We start from the raw sequence: 25,871 nt of genomic DNA, 5'->3' as shown, positions 1-25,871 counted from the left end.
TGTGCCGACGACTTTAGGGGGCCAAATATTCTGAAGATAGCTTTAATATAAGCTGAAATCGGTAAATAAACAATTGCTGTTGCAATCTCGAGTGCTGGTTTTAACCGAATGCTTCTGCCTAATTATACCTCAAAAGTGAGGTTTGGCCTACGGTAAACACGTTTCCGCCCTGACGACTGCACGACACTGGGAAACATTGGCTCCGCAGCACACGCGCTGATAATGAAACGTCAGAAACATAATTGGCTTTCCGTCGTATGCGGGACGCGTGCGGCGCGCTGTGTTACGTATGCAACGCGGCCCGCAGCTGCAGCTGCTGGAGATGGCAAAGGCGGCTGCCGGCGGCGAGGTGGCGGCCGCACGCCTCGGCTGCTGCGAGCAGACTCGCCGAGCACTTGCTGTGTAATTGTTTCCGGCGGCGCGGCGGCCGCGACGTGAGGCGCAGCGCAAGCGGCCAGCGGGACCGCGGAGCCGCGCCCGCGCCGCTGTTTGATGCCGCTGCTGCTCCGCCCCGCGCCCTCCGCGCCGTATTTTCGCTCGCGGAAGAAAAAAAAGAGAGCGCCGAGCTTTTTCGTAACGGTTACCTCTCCCGTTATTCTCCATTAAACTGCAATCTCATTTTCTCCGCCGCCGGCGGAATGTGTTTGCGATGGCGCATCCGTACTGCTTGCAAGTGCGAATCACGCAGCCCAGGGCATTATAGCCGAACGGATGCTCGCCACGGGACCTGCGTCTACATTCATGTGCCGTTTTTCCGGTCGTGCAGCAAGTATGAGCGATAAGCTTTATGTTTCCTGACTGCTATGAGGGAACTGCAGATTTATAGGGTATTCCGTGTAATATGAACTAAACTCCGCAACGGGGCCTAAGTGGTATACGACGTACTGACCACACGATGTTTTATTTTCCACACTTAGGAGTTACTGTCCTTCACTAAATGGTGGTTTATGTTTGGCACATAGCTCTGACAGCCATTAAGGATTTTTCAAAACTAATTCTTTTTTAAAAATGTTCAAATGTGTGTGAAATCTTATGGGGCTTAACTGATAAGGTCATCAGTCCCTAAGCTTACACACAACCTAAATTATCCTAAGGAAAAACACACACACCCATGCTCATTCTTTTTTATGTATGCACGCAGTTGTGCCTAAGAAGATGAGTATATCACGTTCCACTCCTTCCATGACTGGAGCCACAACTGACACGATCATACACCAGAACTCAAATCACCTACACTCACAGCACAAGCAGCACTCAGGTACATCCCAGGTAGATTCAGCACAATACCACTCAGCACCAAAAACTACCAGAAAGAACTAGACACCATCATACAAATACTAAAAAATAATGTCTGCCATAGAAATACATTCACAAAATTAAACAAAAATATAAAAAAATGATACAGTCAATAAAAACAATAGAGAAACAACAACAAACAACAAAAGAACAAAACTTCACACGAATAAGCACACAAAGTAGCAAAATAACAATTATATAGAGTACATGACGATGACAACAAAGAAGCCTGAACATGGCACACAGTGACATACAAGCTCAAACTCGCACATAAAATAATACTTTTTTTTAAGTACAAGGCGGGAGATCGCTTTCAAAGACAGAAGGCAGTCCAAAAGTATATCCCAGAAATAACAAAATATGTAGACATCTACCAGAGGGCAGGAGTATACCAACTGCTATTCAGTACAAGATAAGGTATGTAGGACTAACTAGACGGCCGGAGTGGCCGTGCGGTTCTAGGCGCTACAGTCTTGAGCCAAGCGACCGCTACGGTCGCAAGTTCGAATCCTGCCTCGGGCATGGATGTGTGTGATCTCTTTAGGTTAGTTAGGTTTAATTAGTTCTAAGTTCTAGGCGACTGATGACCTCAGAAGTTAAGTCGCATAGTGCTCAGAGCCATTTTTTTTTTAGAACTATCTGGCAGAACATTCGACATCCGGTACAAAGAACGTATCACAGCCTGAAAGTTTGGGTCAAGCCCTTCAATATTTTCAGAACGTTTAAGAGAAATAAGTCACAAGTCAAGTAAAAAAAGTGAAAGAAATGAAAATAAAAACTGATAACGACAGACACCTGCTGTCACATATACAAAACAAAAGCAGGAAAGAAATACCATTAAATGACCGAGTCAGAGTGACAAACAATTCACTGTTTACACAGACTGACCGCATAGTAGAAAACAATTCCCTAACATCTTCCTGGTCATTTCACTATGATAATGTACGGTATTAAGAATGAAACTACTGAAATGAGGTTTTTAACCATGAAAGTTGTGAGTTGAGCTCAGGTTCAATCCTTTACACTCCATGTCATGTACTGTACGTTTTTCCCCTTCTAAGAACGTTTAGGTCATTCTACACATTATCAGTTTCGTTCGACAATTTTGCACAATCAGGAACACACATTCGTGTTGATTTTAACTTACAGTTACAATCACGAGTGCACACAATTATATTCAGCCGTGATATATGTGAAAAGGAATTAAACAACAAAGCAGTGTGGCTCTGCGTGCCACTGTGTCTGACAGTTACCTCATTAGGTAATCCTGCAGTTTATCCAGTATTTGGGATCAGAAATGAAAATTACACCTAAATCTATGTTCTACAGTAAACAGAACTTTGCTTTGCCAGTATATGGGCAGCTGTTAGAGGTTGGTTAGTTATTAAGTGTTGATGATATTATATCAAGCTATATGTTATTTGATTCACACAGGTTAATTAGAAGTTATAAACTGAATAACCCTTCCAATGAGCGGAAGTAGGATTTAGGTAACATTTAATTTTTCGTCTCACACCTTCCACAGTTCACAAAACACAACACTGTTAGAGGCCATCTGATCCCGCCAATCGATGACACTAGGTCACGAGTAGCTTAACACTCATGCACGAATCGGTAAAACAGAAGGATAAGACGAGCAGAAAGCCACCGCAGTTCCGACATTCTCACATTCGTCAAACTACAATAAATAAATATACTGTGCATTTAGAAGTTGTCCTCAGGTTTTTGTCACTGTAAAAAAGTTGATCGGAGGACAGAAATTTTTTGAGGTGCAAAAGAAGATGGAAATGGCTATACGTCTAAGGACTTGGGGCTGAGAAAAGATTAGTAAAAGTGACCGTCAAAACTGCTGTCCAGGATCGTCGACTCCTATCTGGTGTAGAATTTTAAGACGTATTCCAAGGATGCTAGAATTTGTGGAGTTTAATGCTCTCCACGATGTTGTGTATTCCATAACACTATGAGTGGTTTCTGTGTCGAAGACTTATCCATAGAAATACAAGATACATTTGTGTGAAAATGAGTACTCGTGTTATCTACGGATACATGAACAAATGCGGAAAGTGCGCTGTTAGTCCTGCTTAAAGATCAGTAGAATGAAATGCCTAGTGACTTGAGAAGCGATTATATGAAGGGCACCGACAAAAGCTAAACTATCGTAATGAAATGTAATCGAATTAACTTCGACCTGAACGGCTTAAACATTTCCTGTACTTTTCCTTGTGTATGTGAAATTTCAGCAAAGAGTTTTACCTCGTCAACTTTCGCCAGTTGGGGATTTTTCAATTTGGCTGTCAACTTCTCTTCGTTAAAATTTTCTGTTTCTCCGTATACATCAACCAAGCTCTTTCCTTATTCTTCATTTCGATTTACACACCAACCGTCAAATTTTTTATTTGTTGTTTTCCCTATTAGTTGCATTTTATTTCTAAAATCCAACCCACCTTGATGTCCTGTTACTGGTTGCATTTGACAAGCTCCTTCCCTAACAGCTGCCTTCGTTCTTCTGCTCAGTATGCCGTCTAGTATCTGCGCTCAGTATACATCTGCGGCTGCAGTCACACCTACGGCAGCGTATTTTTTTTCCCCCTCGAGTACAGCACATATCCGCGGCAGCCCCTTTGAGAAGCGACTTTTTCACTTACGGCGTGTATTCGAGCCAATAACGCAGCGAATTGTACCGTGTTGACCAGATTCGTCAAATCTACACTACTGATCATTAAAATTGCTACACGACCAAGATGACGTGCTACAGACGCGCAATTTAACCGACAGGAAGAACATGCTGTGATATGCAAATGATTAGCTTTTCAGAGCACTCACACAAGGTTGGCGCCGGTGGCAACACCTGCAACATGCTGACATGAGGAAAGTTTCCAACCGATTTCTCATACACAAACAGCAGTTGACCAGCGTTGCCAGGTGAATCGTTGTCGTGATGCCTCGTTTAAGGAGGAGAAATGCGTACCATCACGTTTCCGACTTTGATAAACGTCGGATTGTAGCCTATCGCGATTGCGGTTTATCCTATCGCGACATTGCTGCTCGTGTTGGTCGAGATCCAATGACTGTTAGCAGAATATGGAATCGGTGGGTTCAGGAAGGTAATATGGAATGCCGTGCCGGATCCCAACGTCCTCGTATCACTAGCAGTCGAGATAACGGTCATCTTATCCGCATGGCTGTAACGGATCGTGCCGCCACGTCTCGATCCCTGAGTCATCAGATGGGGACGTTTGCAAGACAGCAACCATCTGCACGAACAGTTCGACGACGTTTGCAGCAGCATGGACTATCAGCCCGGAGACCATGGCTGCGGTTACCTTTGACGCTGCATCACAGACACGAGTGCCAGCGATGGTGTACTCAACGACGAACCTGGGCGCTCGAATGGCAAAAGGTCATTTTTTTCGGATGAATCCAGGTTCTGTTTACAGAATCATGATGGTTGCATCCGTCTTGGCGACATCGTGGTGAACGCACATCGGAAGCGTGTATTCGTCATAGCCATACTGGCGTATCACCCGGCGTGATGGTATGGGGTGCCGTTGGCAACACGCCTCGGTCACCACTTGTTCGCATTGACGGCACTTTGAACAGTGGATGTTCCATTTCAGATGTGTTACGGCCCGTGGCTCTACCATTCATTCGATCCCTGCGAAACCCTACATTTCAGCAGGATAATGCACGACCGCATGTTGCAAGTCCTGTACGGGCCTTTCTAGATACAGAAAATGTTCGACTGCTCCCCTGGCCAGCACATTCTCCAGATCTCACACCAATTGAAAACATTTGGTCAATGGTGGCCGAGCAACTGGCTCTTCACAATACGCCAGTCACTACTCTTGATGATCTGTGGTATCGTGTTGAAGCTGCATGGGCAGCTGTACCTGTACACGCCATCCCAGCTCTGTTTGACTCAATGCCCAGGCGTACCAAGGCCGTTATTGCGGCCAGAGGTGGTTGTTATGAGTACTGATTTCTCAGCATCTCTGCACCCAAATTGCGTGAAAGTGTAATCGCATGTCGGTTCTAGTATAATATATTTGTCCATTGAATACCCGTTTATCATCTGCATTTCTTCTTGGTGTAGCAATTTTAATGGCGAGTAGTGTAACTATTCCAAACATAAATTAATAAACATATAAAAGAGAGAAGAAACAAAGTAACAACATTAACGCAATATGCCTATATGCCCCCGACTTAAAATGGTAATCAAAGAGCCCTAAGCTGATGACAGAAAACAATTTACTGGCCCACAACAGCGACTGCGCGCGTACGTACGACACTACCAGCGATCACGATCTGTAGGGTCCAGATTAACTACCACTAGTCTAGAACGCCAGTCTTGACCTCGGACGAAAATAAATCGTGTAGTCGACACGGAAAAATGAATCTCATCATTGTCATGACTCGGCTTTGATCATACTGCAATATTACATGTATAGTCAGATATCCAAGAAAAATGTCGGTTCTCAAAGATAATTTCCAAGATTTTATTCTACAGTCGTTTTTCTTTTGTTTTTTCGCTTTTTTTCAACGATATGTACGACAAAGGAGACGTGTCAGCGTAAGTAATTACCCCACCGTATCACTCGTTATAAGTGGAATAAGAATTAAGTGGACGTACTGAAACATAGGTACACTCAGCAATTGGTAAACAGTCCATTTTAACGCGGGTGATGTATCACGAAGCACCTACCGTCCGCACTGGCGGAATGTTACGTGATACCACGTTCTTATACGTTTGTGACTATTACAGCGCCATCTATCACAAAGCAAAAAAAGTGGTCCAACTAAAACATTCATATTTTTTATGTACAACACGAATATGTAATAAAAATATGGAGATTCCTATTTTTTTAAAAAAAGAACGCAGTTGCTATCCGTTTGACCTATGGCAGCGCCATCTAGCGGGCCAACCATAGCGCCATCTGGTTTCCCCCTTCAAGCTAGACAAATTTCGTCCTTTGTAGTTTTTTCGTTTGACGCTTATTTCGTGAGATATTTGACCCGGTCACTATCAATGGACCACCCTGTATAGGAAAAACAAAAGACAAGAATATGTGAATATAATATCTCCGTGATTTCTGACACGTAAAGAAACATTATATACACGAAGCCTGTGCTGAAAACTACTGCCATCAGCGTCAATACAAGCTTGCAGTCCGCCATGCAACAATTGCTGCCAACGTTCAAACAATTCAACGAAAACAGAAGCACAGGCAGCAGTAATACACGGCTTCGTTTCATCCGTAATTGTGTGTAGAGGTTGAGGAGGTTGATGTCTATTGGATACCTTTCAGCGTTCTGCTACTTCCACTATCACGCAAAAAGGCAGGATCGTCGCAGAGCAAACAAATACACTCCTGGAAATGGAAAAAAGAACACATTGACACGGGTGTGTCAGACCCACCATACTTGCTCCGGACACTGCGAGAGGGCTGTACAAGCAATGATCACACGCACGGCACAGCGGACACACCAGGAACAGCGGTGTTGGCCGTCGAATGGCGCTAGCTGCGCAGCATTTGTGCACCGCCGCCGTCAGTGTCAGCCAGTTTGCCGTGGCATACGGAGCTCCATCGCAGTCTTTAACACTGGTAGCATGCCGCGACAGCGTGGACGTGAACCGTATGTGCAGTTGACGGACTTTGAGCGAGGGCGTATAGTGGGCATGCGGGAGGCCGGGTGGACGTACCGCCGAATTGCTCAACACGTGGGGCGTGAGGTCTCCACAGTACATCGATGTTGTCGCCAGTGGTCGGCGGAAGGTGCACGTGCCCGTCGACCTGGGACCGGACCGCAGCGACGCACGGATGCACGCCAAGACCGTAGGATCCTACGCAGTGCCGTAGGGGACCGCACCGCCACTTCCCAGCAAATTAGGGACACTGTTGCTCCTGGGGTATCGGCGAGGACCATTCGCAACCGTCTCCATGAAGCTGGGCTACGGTCCCGCACACCGTTAGGCCGTCTTCCGCTCACGCCCCAACATCGTGCAGCCCGCCTCCAGTGGTGTCGCGACAGGCGTGAATGGAGGGACGAATGGAGACGTGTCGTCTTCAGCGATGAGAGTCGCTTCTGCCTTGGTGCCAATGATGGTCGTATGCGTGTTTGGCGCCGTGCAGGTGAGCGCCACAATCAGGACTGCATACGACCGAGGCACACAGGGCCAACACCCGGCATCATGGTGTGGGGAGCGATCTCCTACACTGGCCGTACACCACTGGTGATCGTCGAGGGGACACTGAATAGTGCACGGTACATCCAAACCGTCATCGAACCCATCGTTCTACCGTTCCTAGACCGGCAAGGGAACTTGCTGTTCCAACAGGACAATGCACGTCCGCATGTATCCCGTGCCACCCAACGTGCTCTAGAAGGTGTAAGTCAACTACCCTGGCCAGCAAGATCTCCGGATCTGTCCCCCATTGAGCATGTTTGGGACTGGATGAAGCGTCGTCTCACGCGGTCTGCACGTCCAGCACGAACGCTGGTCCAACTGAGGCGCCAGGTGGAAATGGCATGGCAAGCCGTTCCACAGGACTACATCCAGCATCTCTACGATCGTCTCCATGGGAGAATAGCAGCCTGCATTGCTGCGAAAGGTGGATATACACTGTACTAGTGCCGACATTGTGCATGCTCTGTTGCCTGTGTCTATGTGCCTGTGGTTCTGCCAGTGTGATCATGTGATGTATCTGACCCCAGGAATGTGTCAATAAAGATTCCCCTTCCTGGGACAATGAATTCACGGTGTTCTTATTTCAATTTCCAGGAGTGTATATTAGATATTGGTATTGGAAAAAAAAACTCCCACTGCTCACGGGAACCAGTACAGGTAGAATAACGTATGTCACCTTTGTTTTATACATCACAAAGGCAAATGAGATTGTAAAATGCAGGAACGTATAGGAAAATATGCGATGGCCTTGTATCTCAAATAACCGAGCCACGTTGAGAAACAAAGAACTGTATGAGAAAGCAGTATGGAAGAGCGAATTTTCGTTCGAGATGCGCGTCGGCAAATGTAGCGCAACATACATCTCATTAGTGTTCTTATACACCAGAATGTAGTAACGTGACACGGTCTCTTCATGTTACAGGTGGTCGCTGGCCCAGGCACCAGGAGAGGTGTGGTGCCCCACTTCTCGTCGCTGCTTTCGTCAATGACACCTCCCACCTGGTACGTAACCATCACTTCCTTAATAAAAACATCGCTATTACCAAGCACAATTCTAAATCACGATCTCCGGGAGGGGACAGCCGAGGGGAGGTTACCATGAGAAAAAGATTGAATAATCAACGAAAGGATAACGTTCTACGAGTCGGGGCGTGGAATGTCAGAAGCTTGAACGTGGTAGGAATACTAGAAAATCTGAAAAGGGAAATGCAAAGGCTCAATCTAGATATAGTAGGGGTAAGTGAAGTGAAGTGGAAGGAAAACAAGGATTTCTGGTCAGATGAGTATCTGGTAATATCAACAGCAGCAGAAAATGGTATAACAGGTGTAGGATTCATTATGAATAGGAAGGTAGAGCAGAAGGTGTGTTACTGTGAACAGTTCAGTGACCGGGTTGTTCTAACCAGAATCGACAGCAGACCAACACCGACAACGAAAGTTCAGGTATACATGCCGACGTCGCAAGCTTAAGATGAACAGATAGAGAAAGTGTATGAGGATATTGAAAGGGTAAAGCAGTATGCAAAGGGGGACGAAAATCTAATAGTCATGGGCGACTGGAATGCAGTTGTAGGGGAAGGAGTAGAAGAAAAGATTACAGGAGAATATGGGCTTGGGACAAGGAATGAAAGAGGACAAAGACTAATTGAGTTCTGTAACAAGTTTCAGCTAGTAATAGCGAATACCCTGTTCAAGAATCACAAGAGGAGGAGGTATACTTGGAAAAGGCCGGGAGATACGGGAAGATTTCAATTAGATTACATCATAGTCAGACAGAGATTCCGCAATCAGATACTGGATTGTAAGGCGTACCCAGGAGCAGATATAGACTCAGATCACAATATAGTAGTGATGAAAAGTAGGCTGAAGTTCAAGACATTAGTCAGGAAGAATCAATACGCAAAGAAGTGGGATACGGAAGTACTAAGGAATAAGGAATAGCGCAGTAGGCAGTACAGTTGAAGAGGAATGGACATCTCTAAAAAGGGCCACCACAGAAGTTGGGAAGGAAAACATAGGTACAAAGAAGGTAGCTGCGAAGAAACCATGGGTAACAGAAGAAATACTTCAGTTGATTGATGAAAGGAGGAAGCACAAACATGTTCCGGGAAAATCAGGAATACAGAAATACAAGTCGCTGAGGAATGAAATAAATAGGAAGTGCAGGGAAGCTAAGACGAAATGGCTGCAGGAAAAAGTGAAGACATCGAAAAAGATATGATTGTCGGAAGGACAGACTCAGCATACAGGAAAGTCAAAACAACCTTTGGTGACATTAAAAGCAACGGTGGTAACATTAAGAGTGCAACGGGAATTTAACTGTTAAATGCAGAGGAGAGTGCAGATAGGTGGAAAGAATACATTGAAAGCCTCTATGAGGGTGAAGATTTGTCTGATGTGATAGAAGAAGAAACAGGAGTCGATTTAGAAGAGATAGGGGATCCAGTATTAGAATCGGAATTTAAAAGAGCTTTGGAGGACTTACGGTCAAATAAGGCAGAAGGGGTAGATAACATTCCATCAGAATTTCTAAAATCATTGGGGGAAGAGGCAACAAAACGACTATTCACGTTGGTGTGTAGAATATATGAGTCTGGCAATATACCATCTGACTTTCGGAAAAGCGTCATCCACACAATTCCGAAGACGGCAAGAGCTGACAAGTGCGAGAATTATCGCACAATCAGCTTAACAGCTCATGCATCGAAGCTGCTTACAAGAATATTATACAGAAGAATGGAAAAGAAAATTGGGAACGCGTTAGGAGACGATCAGTTTGGCTTTAGGAAAAGTAAAGGGACGAGAGAGGCAATTCTGACGTTACGGCTAATATTGGAAGCAAGGCTAAAGAAAAATAAAGACACTCTCATAGGATTTGTCGACCTGGAAAAAGCGTTCGACAGTATAAAATGGTGCAAGCTGTTCGAGATTCTGAAAAAAGTAGGGGTAAGCTATAGGGAGAGACGGGTCATATACAATATGTACAACAACCAAGAGGGAATAATAAGAGTGGACGATCAAGAAGGAAGTGCTCGTATTAAGAAGGGTGTAAGACAAGGCTGTCGGCTTTCGCCCCTACTCTTCTATCTGTACATCGAGGAAGCAATGATGGAAATAAAAGAAAGGTTCAGGAGTGGAATTAAAATACAAGGTGAAAGGATATCAATGATACGATTCGCTGATGACATTGCTGTCCTGAGTGAAAGTGAAGAAGAATTAAATGATCTGCTGAACGGAATGAACAGTCTAATGAGAAAGACGAAGGTAATGAGAAGTAGTAGAATTGAGAACAGCGAGAAACTTAACATCAGGATTGATGGTCATGAAGTCAATGAAGTTAAGGAATTCTGCTACCTAGGCAGTAAAATAACCAATGACGGACGGAGCGAGGAGGACATCAAAAGCAGACTCTGTAGTGGACTGACAAGACAGCCAGTCCACAGTGACGGGTAACCGAAAGGCACGCGTTTGCACACGCCGGCTGGCGTTAGGTCTGAAACAGGATACGTAATGAATGCTATAAAGAAAAGTACGTAGCTGCTGGAATACTTAACTTTAATCCATCATTTGTATACAGCATTCTTGATTATACAAGTAAGACTCTCTCTAGAAATGGTTAATGGCGTCTTGCTAGGTCGTATCCATGGACTTAGCTGAAGGCTATTCTATCTCTCGGCTAATGAGAGAAAGGCTTCGTCTGTGTAGTCGCTAGCAAAGTCGTCGTACAACTGGGGCGAGTGCTAGTACGTCTCTAAAGACCTGCCGTGTGGTGGCGCTCGGTCTGCGATCACTGAGAGTGGCGACACGCGGGTCCGGCATGTACTAATGGACCGCGGCCGATTTAAAGCTACCACCTAGCAAGTGTATTGTCTGGCGGTGACACCACAGACTCGCTATGGCAAAAAAGGCATTTCTGGCCAAGAGAAGTCTACTAATATCAAATACCGGCCTTAATTTGAGGGAGAAACTTCTGAGGATGTACGTCTGGAGTACAGCATTGTATGGTAGTGAAACATGGACTGTGGGAAAACCGGAACAGAAGAGAATCGAAGCATTTGAGATGTGGTGCTATAGACGAATGTTGAAAATTAGGTGGACTGATAAGGTAAGGAATGAGGAGGTTCTACGCAGAATCGGAGAGAAAAGGAATATGTGGAAAACACTTATAAGGAGAAGGGACAGGATGATAGGACATCTGCTAAGACATGAGGAAATGACTTCCATGGTACTAGAGGGAGCTGTAGAGGGCAAAAACTGTAGAGGAAGACAGAGATTGGAATACGTCAAGCAAATAATTGAGGACGTAGGTTGCAAGTGCTACTCTGAGATGAAGAGGTTAGCACAAGAAAGGAATTCGTGGCGGGCCGCATCAAACCAGTCAGTAGACTGATGGCAAAAAAAAAAATCTGTTGTTGGTGTTCTACACTGAAAAGCCAAAGAAACTAGTACATCTGTCTAATATCGTGTAGAACCCCGCGAGTTCACATAAGAGCCGCAACACGACGTGTTATGGACACTTCTAATGCCTGAAGTAGTGATCGAGGGAACTGACACCTTCAATCCTGCAGGGATGTCCATAAATCCGTAAGAGTACGAGGGGATGGAGATGTCTTCTGAATACCGTGTTGCAAGGCATTCCTGCTATCCTCAATAATGTACATTTATGGGGAATGTGGTGGCCAGCGGAAGTGTTTAAGCACAGAAGAGTATTTCTGGGGACAATCTGTAGCAATTCTGGACGTGTGGCGTGTCGCATTGTCCTGCTGGAAATGGCCAAGTCCGTCTGAAAGCACAATGGACATAAATGGATGCAGGTGATCAGAGAGAATTCTTACGTACGCGTCACCAATCAGAGTTGTATCTAGACGTACTGGGGGCGACGTATCACTCTTACTGCACACGCCACGCAATATTACAGAGCCTCCACCAGTTTAAAGTGTCCCCTACTCACATGCAGGGTCCATGGATTTATCAGGTTCCCTCGATATTAGTGCAAGACCATCCGCTCGATACAATTTGAAACGAGACTCGTCCCACCAGGCAACATGTTTCCAGTCATCAACACTCCAGTGTTGGTGTTGACGGGCCCAGGTGAGACTTAATGCTTGTGTGTCGTGCAGTCATCAAGGGTACACGAGTGTGCCTTCGGCTCTGAAAGCCCAAGTCGATGGTGTTCCGTGAATGGTTTGCATGCTGACACTTGTTGATGGCCCAGCATTGAAATCTGCAGCAATTTGCACACGGATTGTACTTCTGTCCCGTATAAGTTTCTCTTCAGTCGTTGTTGGTCCCTTTCTTGCAGGATCTTTTTCCAGTCGCAGCGACATTGGAGATTTGATGCTTTACCGGATTCCTGATATTCACGGTACACTCGTGAAATGGTCGTACGGGGAAATCCCCACTTCATCGTTACCTCGGAGAAGCTGTGTCCCACCGGTCGTGCGCCGACTATAGCACCACGTTTAAACTCTCTTAAATCTTGACAACATATTATTGTAGCAGCAGTAACCGATCTAACAACTGCGCCAGATACTTCTTGTCTTGTATAGGCGCTGCCGACCGCGGCACCGTAATCTGCCTGTTTTCAGATCTCTGAATACGCTTGCCTATACCAGTTTCTCTGCCGCTTCAGTGTATATTACGTTACTCTCTAGGAAACTAGGATTTCGTTCTCTAATATACACTAATATGACGTAGTCACTAATAAATGTTACCACTGTGGCTCAACACGCTCCCTGCATATAGCCACGAATAATTGACTCAAGACGCGCTTCAGTGACGAGACGATGCAAATTAATTACATGTGGTGTTGCACCTATTATTCCCTAAGGAGAAAGGGAGATTGTAGTTTAACACCCCACAGACGTTGAGCTCACTGCAGACTGACAAAAAGTTCGTTTTCGTGAAGGGTTGGTAAAGAAGTTGATTATGCCCCTTCAATGGAACCATTCCACTACTCACCGTAAGCGAGGTAGGGAAATTACGAAACAACTAAATCTGGTCCGCCAGATGAGAATCTGAATCAGAACCTCCACCCCCCACCCCTCCCACCCCGGTCCTACACTTGGTTATTCATCAAGAAAATCTATTGAATTATCATTGAAATAGGTACGTTATTTAATTTTCACTTTCTTAAAGTGGTCTTACTCTTAATTTCTGTACCAAAACACGTGACACATTAGGCATAAGTCTTTAACGAATTTTAAAGAGCATAAACGAAGAATATTTATGGAACCGAAAAAAAGGTTAAAGTAAGGGCCCAGTCGAAAATGTAACAGGAAGAACATAGATACGAGGACTTGCTCTGAAGTAATGCTGTCGTATATATAACGTGAAAACTCTTATAGTTTTTTAGTTGAAATAAATATTATTAACATCCTACATTTGAATTCTTCATGGCTATATATTTGGCAGACAACAGCAGCCTGACGGCTCCGAACTGTAGCGCATATCATGGTAGTGTGTAACGAAACTAAGTCAGCGCGCGAGAAACAGAGTGCTGAGATCGAGATTCGAATTCGAAGACTTCCTCCGCACATGGAGCACACTCTCCTTCAGCATGACAATGCGAGACCACACACTATCCCTGAGACATCTGCAACGATCCGAAGCCTCGGGCTGCCTGCCAGTTTGGCAGTTGATTTGGAATTATCTGATTTTCGTCTGTTTCCGAAACTTTGGTAATGATGAAGTGGTGCAAGCAGAGGTGAGTTTCTAGCTCCGTCAACAAAGTCAACATTCTATAGTAACGGAATCAAAAAGTGGTCTCTCGTTGGTGGAAGTGTGTTTGTCACTAGGCTGAGTTTGTACACCCGCCGAATTAAGCTGTACAGTGTTAGTAATTTCGGCTTATTTAAAAAGCTTTAATTGCCTCAAATAAAAAATTTGGAGGCATCAGTTTTCAACATGCCCTCGCATTATTTAGGATAGCAACGAAACATCAGCAATAACGAATCATTACAGAAGCTGCAAATAATATGGGCTCGATCAGTTGTATTGTAGAAAACTCCACATGATTCAATAACTGCATGACTTTGTAAGACTTTCCTTTCAGCCTGTCTCAGACAAGCGGGTGCATAATTTGATTACTAGTGCGTATCTGGCACTATTGATCACGGATATCCCAGAATACAAGAAACCTTAACTCACAGAAGAACATTTCACGCATTACACGTGTTTTACAGGAATCCAAACAGTATGGGGTTACAATCAAACTCTTGCTTTGTGAAAAAAAAAATGTTTTTGGAATCAAGTACCAATCTCATAAAGCTCAACTATAATGTCCATGATTTTCTTATATCGGAGTAGGAAAACGTTGGGATTATGCTTTAATTAACCACATCTTGCTGGCAGTATGATTCATACAAAATACACAGATGGCTATGAGAGCGTTAATGGAAATAGCTCCTATACCTAATCTTCGTAGAAAAATGTGCTCTTCTACTCAACATAGTTGGATAAATGTCTTCTAACTATCCAGAACCATGCATAGTCATTTCATAGCACACTTCTCATTACATATTCTTATAAACATGTTTCGATGCAAATGGCCTATTCTTGTACTTCAGTTATTTCAATTTGAGCGACAGTGGCCACGGGAACATAGATTTTGAAATGCCATCTTAGACACAGTTTTGCATCGTATAAATATTTATTTATTTAACATCTAGTGTAGTCGTTTTGGTGCTGTATTGTGCTTGAGTTGTCATACAAAAAGTTTTCAGTGACTACTACTCCGGCCGCAACGATGTCGCAGATTTGTTGTTTTGCCGGATTCCTGACATTCACGGTACACTCGTGAAATAGTCGTACGGGAAAATCCCCACTTCATCTTGTCGCTTGTCTGTTTACATATCTCCATATATGAATACGGAAGTCTATATCAGTTTCTGTGGCGCTTCAGTATAAAATAAAAATCCTTTAATTTCTTACAGTAATATATAATGCTGGCGTCACACACAGCCTTCACTTTGTGGCGGCACACTGCTTGCAGAATCCTGCCTTACTCAACGTGCAATGTACAGTGACTCTTGCTCTGAAATGGCTTTGCCAATCATTATGCCGTAACTACAGGGTTATCGAAAAGTTGCAGTGCACTTACAGGATATTTTGGAAATGACGTCTACAGATGGCTTCTTCAAGTCTTCACCCGTTTAATTTTATTGGAAGAAACTTTCTGCAGTTGTGATTGTGAAATGACTCTCACGTACCCACTTATTTCAATTTTTACATGTGAGTTACAAAGCGAGATTGGGCGACTCCGAGACACTGCAGGTTTGTTGCTCTCGAGAGTGCGGAATACGGTCCGGTGAGCCAGGGCACCACACGTTTTGAGATGATACGTTCCCCCGAAACTCTGCCAGAAGACACATCATGTGGTTAGCTGTGTGTGCAGTAGTGTTCTGTTGCCTACACCATGAGCAACTGATTTCATCTTCTGATGGCCAAAGAAATTGTGTACCATTAAAAAATTACTTTCTGTGTTAATGGTTTCTACAAAATGCAATGGTACAATAATACACCATTGGAGTGTCGCAAACCACTCCATTTTTCACACCATGAAATGGCTTTGGAAATACAGCATGAAGATCCTTCGTTTAGTTATAAACGTGTGGTTGGGGTGTAATATGACCAGATAAGTGGAACCAGGCCTCGACTGTACACGCTGAGGCAAATGACATTGCAACAATAAAAAAGTAATTAATTTAGAGTAATGCAGTTTTGGGAATACAGTTGTCTAGGTAACATATTTTAGTCATTAAAATTGCTAGATCACAGTTTAATGTACGCGCGAGATAAACTGTTGCAAATGTGAAATGCAAATGCGTTGAATGCAAATATCTATATGTGCATGCATAGTGCTGTATAGGTGTCAGATATCAGTTTGTGGGGTGGAGCTCCAAGGTTACAGCTCTTGGTCGGCCAATATAGGGGCGGTTAATGGTGCTTGTGGATGACGCTGGAGTTGTCGTCCGATGATGTCTACATGCGCTTGATTCAAAGAGCTTGCCTTCTAGCTGGCCAAAGCAACAGCTGCGATTGCAATCTTTCTCAGCGTATTCCACTGATGAATTCTTCTCGGGTTATCAGTCGAGTGGTGGCGTCGTCTGGTGGCAACCTTTCAATGAGTTTCGTAGCCATCATCTTCTGGCCATAACATGATGGATACGAAACACATTGATACGTTACGACAAGACGATAACCTAAGAAGAATTCATCAAAGCAACAGCTGTTTGCGGGAGAGCGTTATCCTGGTGGAAAATAGTCCCTGGAATGCCGTGCACGAATATAAGCACGATAGGTTGAATCATGAAATCGACGTTCAAATTTGGAGTCAAAGTGCTTAGGATAACCACGAGAGTGCTCCTGTTGGCCTCCTTCTAACCAACACATGAGCGTACTGGCACTGTGATAGAACTGCATTTCATTAAAAATGCACAATAGACCACAACCCTGCCGTCCGAAGATCTCTCGCTTGACACCACTGAAGTCAGAAATAGCGGTGGCTGGGGGTCAGTGGTATGCACGTTGCAGGGCGCCTTGCGACCGTACACTCACGTGACCTCCGCTGTTACGTGTATTGGACGTATTCATGTAAGTCTTTCTGCTATATGGCAGAAGTAGCATCCGGCTTTTCGTATCTCTGTTATATGACCCCTTCCAATCTCAGTCATGTGTCAATAATGACGTCTTTGTCACCTTAAACGTATTTTTGATTGACATCAACTCATCACAACCAGTCTCAAAGTTAACTAACGCTCACGGGCGCTACAGTGTGTATTTGATGCAAATATTTGCATCCTCCGGGTGTTGCTACTAGCGGCACCCTTATGCGACTGGAACTAAATTTAAATAACACATCATTCTTCAGACGTGGAAACACGCATATCAACGTTCTTTATGTCTCACAACTGTTTCTTGGTGCTGTGATTTTTTTTTTCGTTAGTGGAGAAGGTGACATCAAGAATACAATGGTATTCCTCTCAATACAAGATGCAAACCATTTCCGATAACAGATTCGCTTCCCATGGGTCATATCTTTCAATCCTGCACTGCTGTCATTTTATTCGGTACACTTTCAGCGTTTGCCTAACCACTTTATGCGTGGTGCAACTTCGACAGATTTTCCTTGTGCCAATTTATGCACTGATTCTGCTGGACTCTGCTGCATAGTCATGAATAACCAACACCTTCTTTTGGTTCAATTTAGGTGGTCTTCTAGTTCGTTTGGCATCCAACGTTGAGCCTGGCTCTCAAAATCTCTCAGCATGTCGACAAACTGCGTTACCCTGAGGTACAGCTGTTATGGGAATTTTCTACACTACTGGCCATTAAAATTGCTACACCACGAATATGACGTGCTACAGACGCGAAATCTAACCGACAGGTAGAAGATGCTGTGATATGCAAATGATTAGCTTTTCAGAGCATTCACACAAGGTTGGCGCCGGTAGCGACACCTATAACGTGCTGACATGAGGAAAGTTTCCAACCGATTTCTCATACACAAACAGCAGTTGACCGGCGTTCCCTGGTGAAACGTTGTTGTGATGCCTCTTGTAAGGAGGCCAAATGCGTACCATCACGTTTCCGACTTTGATAAAGGTCGGTTTGTAGCCTATGACGACTGCGGTTTATAGTATCGCGATATTGCTGCTCGCGTTGGTCGAGATCCAATGACTGTTAACAAAATATGGAACCGGTGGGTTCAGGAGGGTAATACGGAACGCCGTGCTGGATACCAACGGCCTCATATCACTAGCAGTCGAGATGACAGGCATCTTATCCGCATGGCTGTAACGGATAGTGCAGCCACGTCTCGATCCCTGAGTCTACAGATGGAGACGTTTGCAAGAAAACAACCATCTGCACGAACAGTTCGACGACTTTTGCAGCAGCGTGGACTATCAGCTCGGAGACCACGCCTATTGGAAGCGTGTATTCGTCATAGCCATGCTGGCGTATCACCCGGCGTGATGGTATGTGGTCCCATTGGTTAGATGTCTCGGTCACCTCTTGTTCGCATTGACGGCACTTTGAACAGTGGACGTTGCATTTCAGATGTGTTACGACCCGTGGCTCTACCCTTCCTTCGATCCCTGAGAAACCCTACATTTCAGCAGGATAATGCACGACCGCGTGTTGCAGGTCCTGTACGGACCTTTTTGGATACAGAAAATGTTCGACTGCTGCCCTGGACAGCACATCTGCGGATCTCTCACCAATTGAAAACGTCTGGTCAGTGGTGGCCGAGCAAACTGGCTCGTCACAATACGCCAGTCACTACTCTTGCTGTACTGTGGCATCGTGTTGAAGCTGCATGGGCAGCTGTACCTGTACACGCCATCCAAGCTCTGTTTGACTCAATGGCGAGGCGTATGAAGGCCGTTATTAGGGCCAGAGGTGGTTGTTTTGCGTACTGATTTCTCAGGATCTATGCACCCAAATTGCGTGAAAATGTAATCACATGTCAGTTCTAGTATAATGTATTTGTCCAACGAGTACCCTTTTATCATCTGCATTTCTTCTTGGTGTAGCAGTTTTAATGGCCAGTAGTGTTGCTATCCCCTCCTGCAATGAATTCATGTATTTATCGCCTCTCCGTAACACATTTTAAATAAGAAAGGCACTTTCCTCACATGAAAGCATCACACTTTAAAAACAAATTTGTCATCTAATTACTCGACAACACTTTAGATAGCTATCATCATTTGAACCAAACAGTTGAAAATTATGCAACAGTAGAATGAATCCAAATAAAATCGCACAATTATGAGAAAAACGTTCTTACCACCTTGTGTCCTGACAACTTTGTTTCGAGCTTTCACGTGATCTACGTTAATAGTCCGTATTCCAGTGCACAAAGACGTTCCGAAGGCACAGTATAACGGATTTTTCGGCGAGAGTAATGTTTGTTTTAGGTGGAGGAGGGGATTAGTGTGTCACATCCCACCGACAACGAGGTCATTAGAGACGGAGCGTAAGCTCGGATTAGGGAAAGATGGAGTGGGAAATCGGCTCTGCCGTTTTCAAAGGAACCATCTCGGCTTTCACCTCATGTGGTTTAGGGAAATCACGGAAAATCTAAATCAGGATGGCTGAACGCTAGTTTGAACAGTCGTCCTACAGAATTTTAAACCAGTGTGCTAGCCATTGTGCTACGTCGTTCGCTAATATTTGTTGTAGTATTTGGACATTGTATCGACCAATCTGCAATTATATCATCTGGGCTGGTGTCAAGCAGTGCAGGAGAATTTCGGACGCAGAAATATGAGAGCAACAGGGTTTCCAGAGATTTGCGGACACCACTTGTATCAGCCCATAGTGGTGCTCAACAATGGCGATCAACTTAAAACCGCTCATTGTTTCTTCCACACCCTCTACAAGCAAATAGGGATAAAAACCTCCAACGCACTGCCGGAAAAAAATAATACATCTGGAAAGACGAAGTCGATTTTGATCCAATCATGACAATACCGTCTGTGGGATAGCAGATGTTGATATACCAACAGATAGCGTAGTTTAGCAGGTACCAGGGCGCCATCTGTGTCTATCTTCTATTAGGGAAGCTTACAGCCAGAAGGCTCGCTGTGGTGCAAACGTGTGGAGTAAGCAGGCAACCAATGTCACAGAGACGCACTCGTGCTTTCTACAACCAACTGAGCGCGTTTGAAAGTGGTCAAATTGTGGCCTTCTAAGTGACGGGACGGTCCTTTCTGAGAATTGCCACATAAGTTGGACGTGCTGCGTCAGTTGTGCAACGATACTGGCAACCGTGGTCACATCAACGTTATCACAACAGTAGAGGTTCTGGACGTTCACTCAGCACAGACCCCCACCAGGACCGTCACACTATAAGGGCAGGATTGGCTGATGATAGAGATACCACAGAACGGGTAACAGGGCTTGTGAACCCAGACGTGTCACCAAGAATCGTTGAGAAGCGGTTGTTAACAGTGGGACTTAGGGAGGGGTATGCTCTCCTCTAGCTCGTCTCCCAATCACACCAGAATTGCGACGAAAGCGGATTTTGCCTGCAAGCCAAGTGATGTCCTTTTGCGCCTACGACGTGGACCAGATGACCGCTGTCTTGTAGACTGCGTACGTCCACGACAAACTGGCCCTACCCCAGGCTTTATGGTCTGGCGAGCGATAAGCTACAGCTCTCGTTCACCTTTGGTGTTTCTGGAGAGCACGCTAACTAGCGCTCGGTATGTGCAGAATGTTGTTAAACTCGCTTTATGCCGTTCTTGAAATAGGAAGAATGTGTTGTTCCAAACGGTTAATCCTCGCCTACGCACTGCTCGTGGTACTCAACGTGCTCAGCGAGACGTGCGGCAACTTCTTTGGCCAGTACGATCTCAGGATTTGTCTGCTATCGAGGACATGCTGGGACAAGAAGTGACTCGTGCTTTTCGTCAACCAGCAACTCTTGAAGACGCGTAGCATAACATATTCCACGACAGTATTCGCCATCTGTGCGATCGACTAGCTGCCTGCATTGCCGTCTGTCCAGGCTACACCATGTACTAAAATGTGTGGTTCGGCATGAGTCGACGCCTGGAACCTTACAACGGTCTCTGTTGTTGATCTGTAAAAGTAATCAACCCATGTACTCCAGAAGCACCGTTACAACAATAAATCTTGAGTGAATGGTAAACATAGCTTGTTGTCTTTTCAGAAATTTATATACAGATTTCAATTTTTGTTCAGCACGTATTAACATATTGCTACAGCTTGATGTCCAGGTTCATTTATAATTTCTTTAGACTCATGTACAGGGTGTACATCTTTGCTTCCACCGTTTGCCGATAGGTGGCGACAGCGGTAAGTAGCGGTCAAAAAACAGATCGCAGAGGCAGTTAGCTTGGACCTTGGTCAACATAACCTCATTCAAACATTAGTCGATTGTGTCTGCATCATAAACCTGTTCACTGAAAATGTCAGTTTACGAGCCTAATTCTCGTCATTTGCGGGAGGTGTTACTGTTTTGTTTCGATATGAAGAAGAATTGTTACGATTAGTGGGAGTTACACAGCAAGCCATTTCAAAACGCGTCAAGGTCAGACGTTGAACGGCGTTTGTGTGTTTGTGAACAATTGCTTCAGAGGCAAAAACGGAAGGGGCTTCTGCATCGCATTGTGACCGGGAACGAAAAATGGGTTCATTATGATATCTCCAAAAGCACAAATCACGGGAATATACCGGCCATGCTTCCACGTCGATGGCCAAATCGAATATTCACGGCTCCAAGAATATGCTCTGCATTTCGTGGTACCAGCTCGGCACCATATGTGCGTTAAAACCAAATGAAACAATCACAGGTGCTCGTTATCAAACGCAATTAATGCGTTAAAGCAGAGCATTAAAAGAAAAACGGATGCAATACAGTGAGAAGCACGATAAAGTGATTTTGCTGCACGACAACGCTCGACCCCATGTTGCAAAAAGGTCAAAACATACTAGGAAACGTTTCATTAAAGCCCCTGATGTTGGGGAAAAAACGGTGGAAGCAAAGTTGTACACCTTGTGCATTTTACACACTACCACTTATTGCATCAGTACGATGTGCTGTTGGAAGTGGCAGGACTTTTCTTCAGTTGCAATGTGGAACACTGCTGTGATGTAATTCGACAAACTGAAGCTGTGTTTTAATACACACATCAAAAAAGTATTGCATCGCCTCAGTTCCCAGAACTCCTGAAGATAGACGTTGACTGTGGATACTGTATCACAGACACAGTCCCTTTGACTGTTCAGAGATGTCACTAAACCCGCTCAGAGATGTAAACAACCATGCATGAGCAGCGCCTACTAGACGGAGGGGATCCGACAGCCGATCAGTTCCAGTCATTCCACCAGGAAGGAGGTAGACGGCTCGTGTTGTCTGTAGGTCAACCATGCCTAGATGGTCAATACCACTGTTCGATAGCGTCAGCATTGTTACTTTGTGCCAGGAAGGGCTCTCAACAAGGGAAGTGTCCAGGCATCTCGGAGTGAAACAAAGCTATGTTTTTCGGACAAGGAGGAGATACAGAGAGACAGGAACTGTCGATGACCTGCCTCGCTCAGGCCGTCCAAGGGCTACTACTGCAGTGGATGACCGCAACCTGCGGATTATAACTCGGAAGAACCCTGACAGCAACGACACCATGTTGAATATTGCTTTTCGTGCAGCCACGGGACGACATGTTACGACTCAAACCGTATGCAACTGACTGCATGATGCCCAACCTCACTCCCGACGTCCAAGGCGACGTCCATCTTCACAACCACGACACCTTACAGAGCGGTACAGATGGGCCCAACAACATGCCGAATGGACCGCTCAGGATTGGCATCACGTTCTCTTCACCAAAGTGTGTCGCAATTGCCTTCAACCAGACAATCGTCACAGACGTGTTTGGAGGTAACCCGGTCAGGCTCAACGCCATGGACACACTGTCCAGCGAGTGCAGCAAGTTGGAGGTTCCCTGCTATTTTGGGGTGGCATTATGTGGGGCAGACGTATGCCGCTGGTGGTCATGGGAGGTACTGTAACGGCTTTACGATACGTGAATGCCATCCTCCGACCTATAGTGCAACCATATCAACGGCATATTTGCGAGGCATTCGTCTTCATGGACGACAATTCGCATCCCCATCATGAACATCTTGTGAATGACTTCCTTCGGGATAACGACATTGCTCGACTACAGTGGTCAGCATGTTTTCCATACACGAACCCTATCTAACATGCCTGGGAGAGACTGAAAAGCGCTGTTTATGGATGACGTGACCCACCAGCCACTCTGAGGGACCTACTCCGAATCGCCGGTGAGGAGTGGGACAATCTGGACCATCAGTGCTTTGGTGAACTTGTGGATAGTATGCCGCGACGAATACAGGCACGCATCAATGCACGAGGACGTGCTACTGGGTATTATAAGTACCGGTGTGTACAGCCACCTCTGAAGGTCACGCTGTATGGTGGTACAACATGCAATGTGTGGTTCTCATGAGAAATGAAACAGGCGGAAATGATGTTTATGCTGATCTCTATTCCAATTTTCTCTACAGGTTCCGGAACTCTCAGGACCGAGGTGATGCAAAACTTTTTTTGATTTGTATACTTAAAATTAAAGCATATGTTCCTGAGAATTGTTTATTAACAACTTTAATAAGTGGTAACTAAAATTATTATTGCATAGACTTTCACTACCTAGGAATGTTGTATAAAATATCGTTCAAAAATTCTACGGAAGGAGGACATTGTTTTATTTCCAATTTGTTGTAAGAAAACTAGGATGGAAGTATGTACGGTTATTTCAGGCATATTCTGACGGCAAACAATGCCTTCTGTTTGTTTATGTACTAGGAAACAGGTACTGTTATTTGAACACTTTGCCTTTTTCGTGTTAAACACATCACATCCTTTTTTCGAGGTGGTAATGATTGTCTCTCTACCATGGTAGATAAGAGTACAATGTTAGAAAATTGTCCATAAGGAACAGGTATAAGTAGTGAAAATCACACAGAGACAAACTGCGAAAGTAAATTCTATAAAACTGTTAAGGACTGACCTTTTCAAGAATTGACTATATTTAAGGTAAACAGCAAACAAAGACTTTTTTGTGTATATTGTATTACATCTACTTTTAAAACATTTTACTTACTCCGGGAAATCAGCACGAGTAATTCACGTTTATTTTTACATAGCAGTCATCATTTTTTTTGCTGTAACTGAATTACGTTTTATTTATTAATATAACTTAAAATTTTTGCTGGTAGTGTTATTTCAGTATAATAGTTTGAACCAAACGATATGCGAGGACTCAGTAGCCTTCCTTGCTTTTGAATATATTACTTGTGAACAGATATTAGTCCGGTCTGATAAACATAAGGGTCTCCTCATATTTTCCGTGAGAGGAACTACTGTACCTTTATTATGAAGAGTCCCCATTCCATACACGTATGCCTTGATTAACGCGCATTACTTGACTAGCGCACACGTGATCGAGAGCGGCCTCTCAATGGAAGTAGCTCTGTGTAGCTTAAACATTTCTCGCAGCCACCACCACGCTTACGTAACGTGTCCGCAAATCTCCTGTGTCCGCAAGTCCCCGTATCTCACATGTTTCTGGACACTGTCGGGAAGGGCTTCGCACTCGGTGGTAACAATTGTGAACAGAATGTATAGTTATAATATCTAGTAAGTTAGCAGAGGAGACAGCGGATTCCATTATTATTTCAAAAATAGATCTTCCACGTTTCTTCATCTTGGGACGCAGTTCTATCGTTCAAATGGCTCTGAGCACTATGGGACTTAACATCTGCGGTCATCAGTTCCCTAGAACTTAGAACTACTTAAACCTAACTAACCTAAGTGCATCACACACATCCATGCCCGAGGCAGCATTCGAACCTGCGACCATAGCGGTCGCGCGGTTCCAGACAGAAGCGCCTAGAACCGCTCGGCCACACCGGCCGGCCCGCAGTTCTATAAATTATATACTTGTTGTACTAGGTATTGGAGAGTTCTGATGTAAAATCACATAGTACGTTGTCGTGGACGGCAAGCATTTAACGCAAATATATCGCCAGGATAGTCCTCGGAAAGTGTGACAGCACCGCTCTTGTTCTCCACATATACATGAACGATCCGATGGATAAAGTGAGCTACAATTTGGGACTATCTGCTGATGATGCTGTAGTGTACGGGAAAGTGTCATCCTTGAGCGGCTACAGGAGCATACACGAGGGTAGAATTTCCACGTGGTGTGGTGAATGGCAGCTTGCTTCAAATGTGGAAAAATTAAGTTACTGAAGATGAATAGGAAATAAAATGACGCAATTTTCTAATATGGTGTTAGTAGTCTGCTGCAGGACGCAGGCACATCGACTAAATATCAAACGGCAACGCTGCAAGGCGACATAAAAAAAAAATCGGCACGTAAGATAGGGTGTAGTGAATCGGAAAATTCCAGGAAACTGTAACTCACCTAAAATGGCGACTGCTTGCGGAACAGTTGTAGGACCCACTGTGCACTGCTCGAACGTCTAGGATCCTCACCAGGTCATGTCAAAAGTAGATATCAAAACAGTTCAGCGGCGTCCTGCTAGTTTTGTTACTGTTAGGTTCCAGATAGACGCGAGTGTATCTCCACGAGACTCAGAAGGCCATAGACACGGGTTCCCAGGTAGATGCCGTGTTTCTTGACTTCCGCAAGGCGTTTGATAGAGTTCCCCACAGTCGTGTAATGACAAAGTAAAAGCAAATGGACTATCAGACCAATTGTGTGTTTGGATTGAAGAGTTCCTAGATAACAGAACGCAGCATGTCATTCTCAATGGAGAGAAGTCTTCCGAAGTAAGAGTGATTTCAGGTGTGCCGCAGGGGAGTGTCGTA

The 25,871-nt window shown here is 44.6% G+C and overlaps 1 protein-coding gene across 1 annotated transcript in view; it reads left to right on the top strand.

Moving 5' to 3' along the window:
- Nucleotides 1–25,871, top strand: part of LOC126177795 (locomotion-related protein Hikaru genki-like) — a 590,640-nt gene that overhangs the window by 268,116 nt on the left and 296,653 nt on the right. The window contains exon 2 of the mRNA XM_049924482.1: nt 8,406–8,485. Coding sequence (XP_049780439.1) covers nt 8,406–8,485 — 80 coding nt within the window. The remainder of the gene's footprint in view (nt 1–8,405; nt 8,486–25,871) is intronic.

Source organism: Schistocerca cancellata, chromosome 1 (assembly GCF_023864275.1).
Source record: "Schistocerca cancellata isolate TAMUIC-IGC-003103 chromosome 1, iqSchCanc2.1, whole genome shotgun sequence".
Lineage (NCBI taxonomy): Eukaryota > Metazoa > Arthropoda > Insecta > Orthoptera > Acrididae > Schistocerca > Schistocerca cancellata.
The sequence above is the reverse complement of the archived record's forward strand: the minus strand, read 5'-3'. Positions and strand labels throughout refer to the sequence as shown.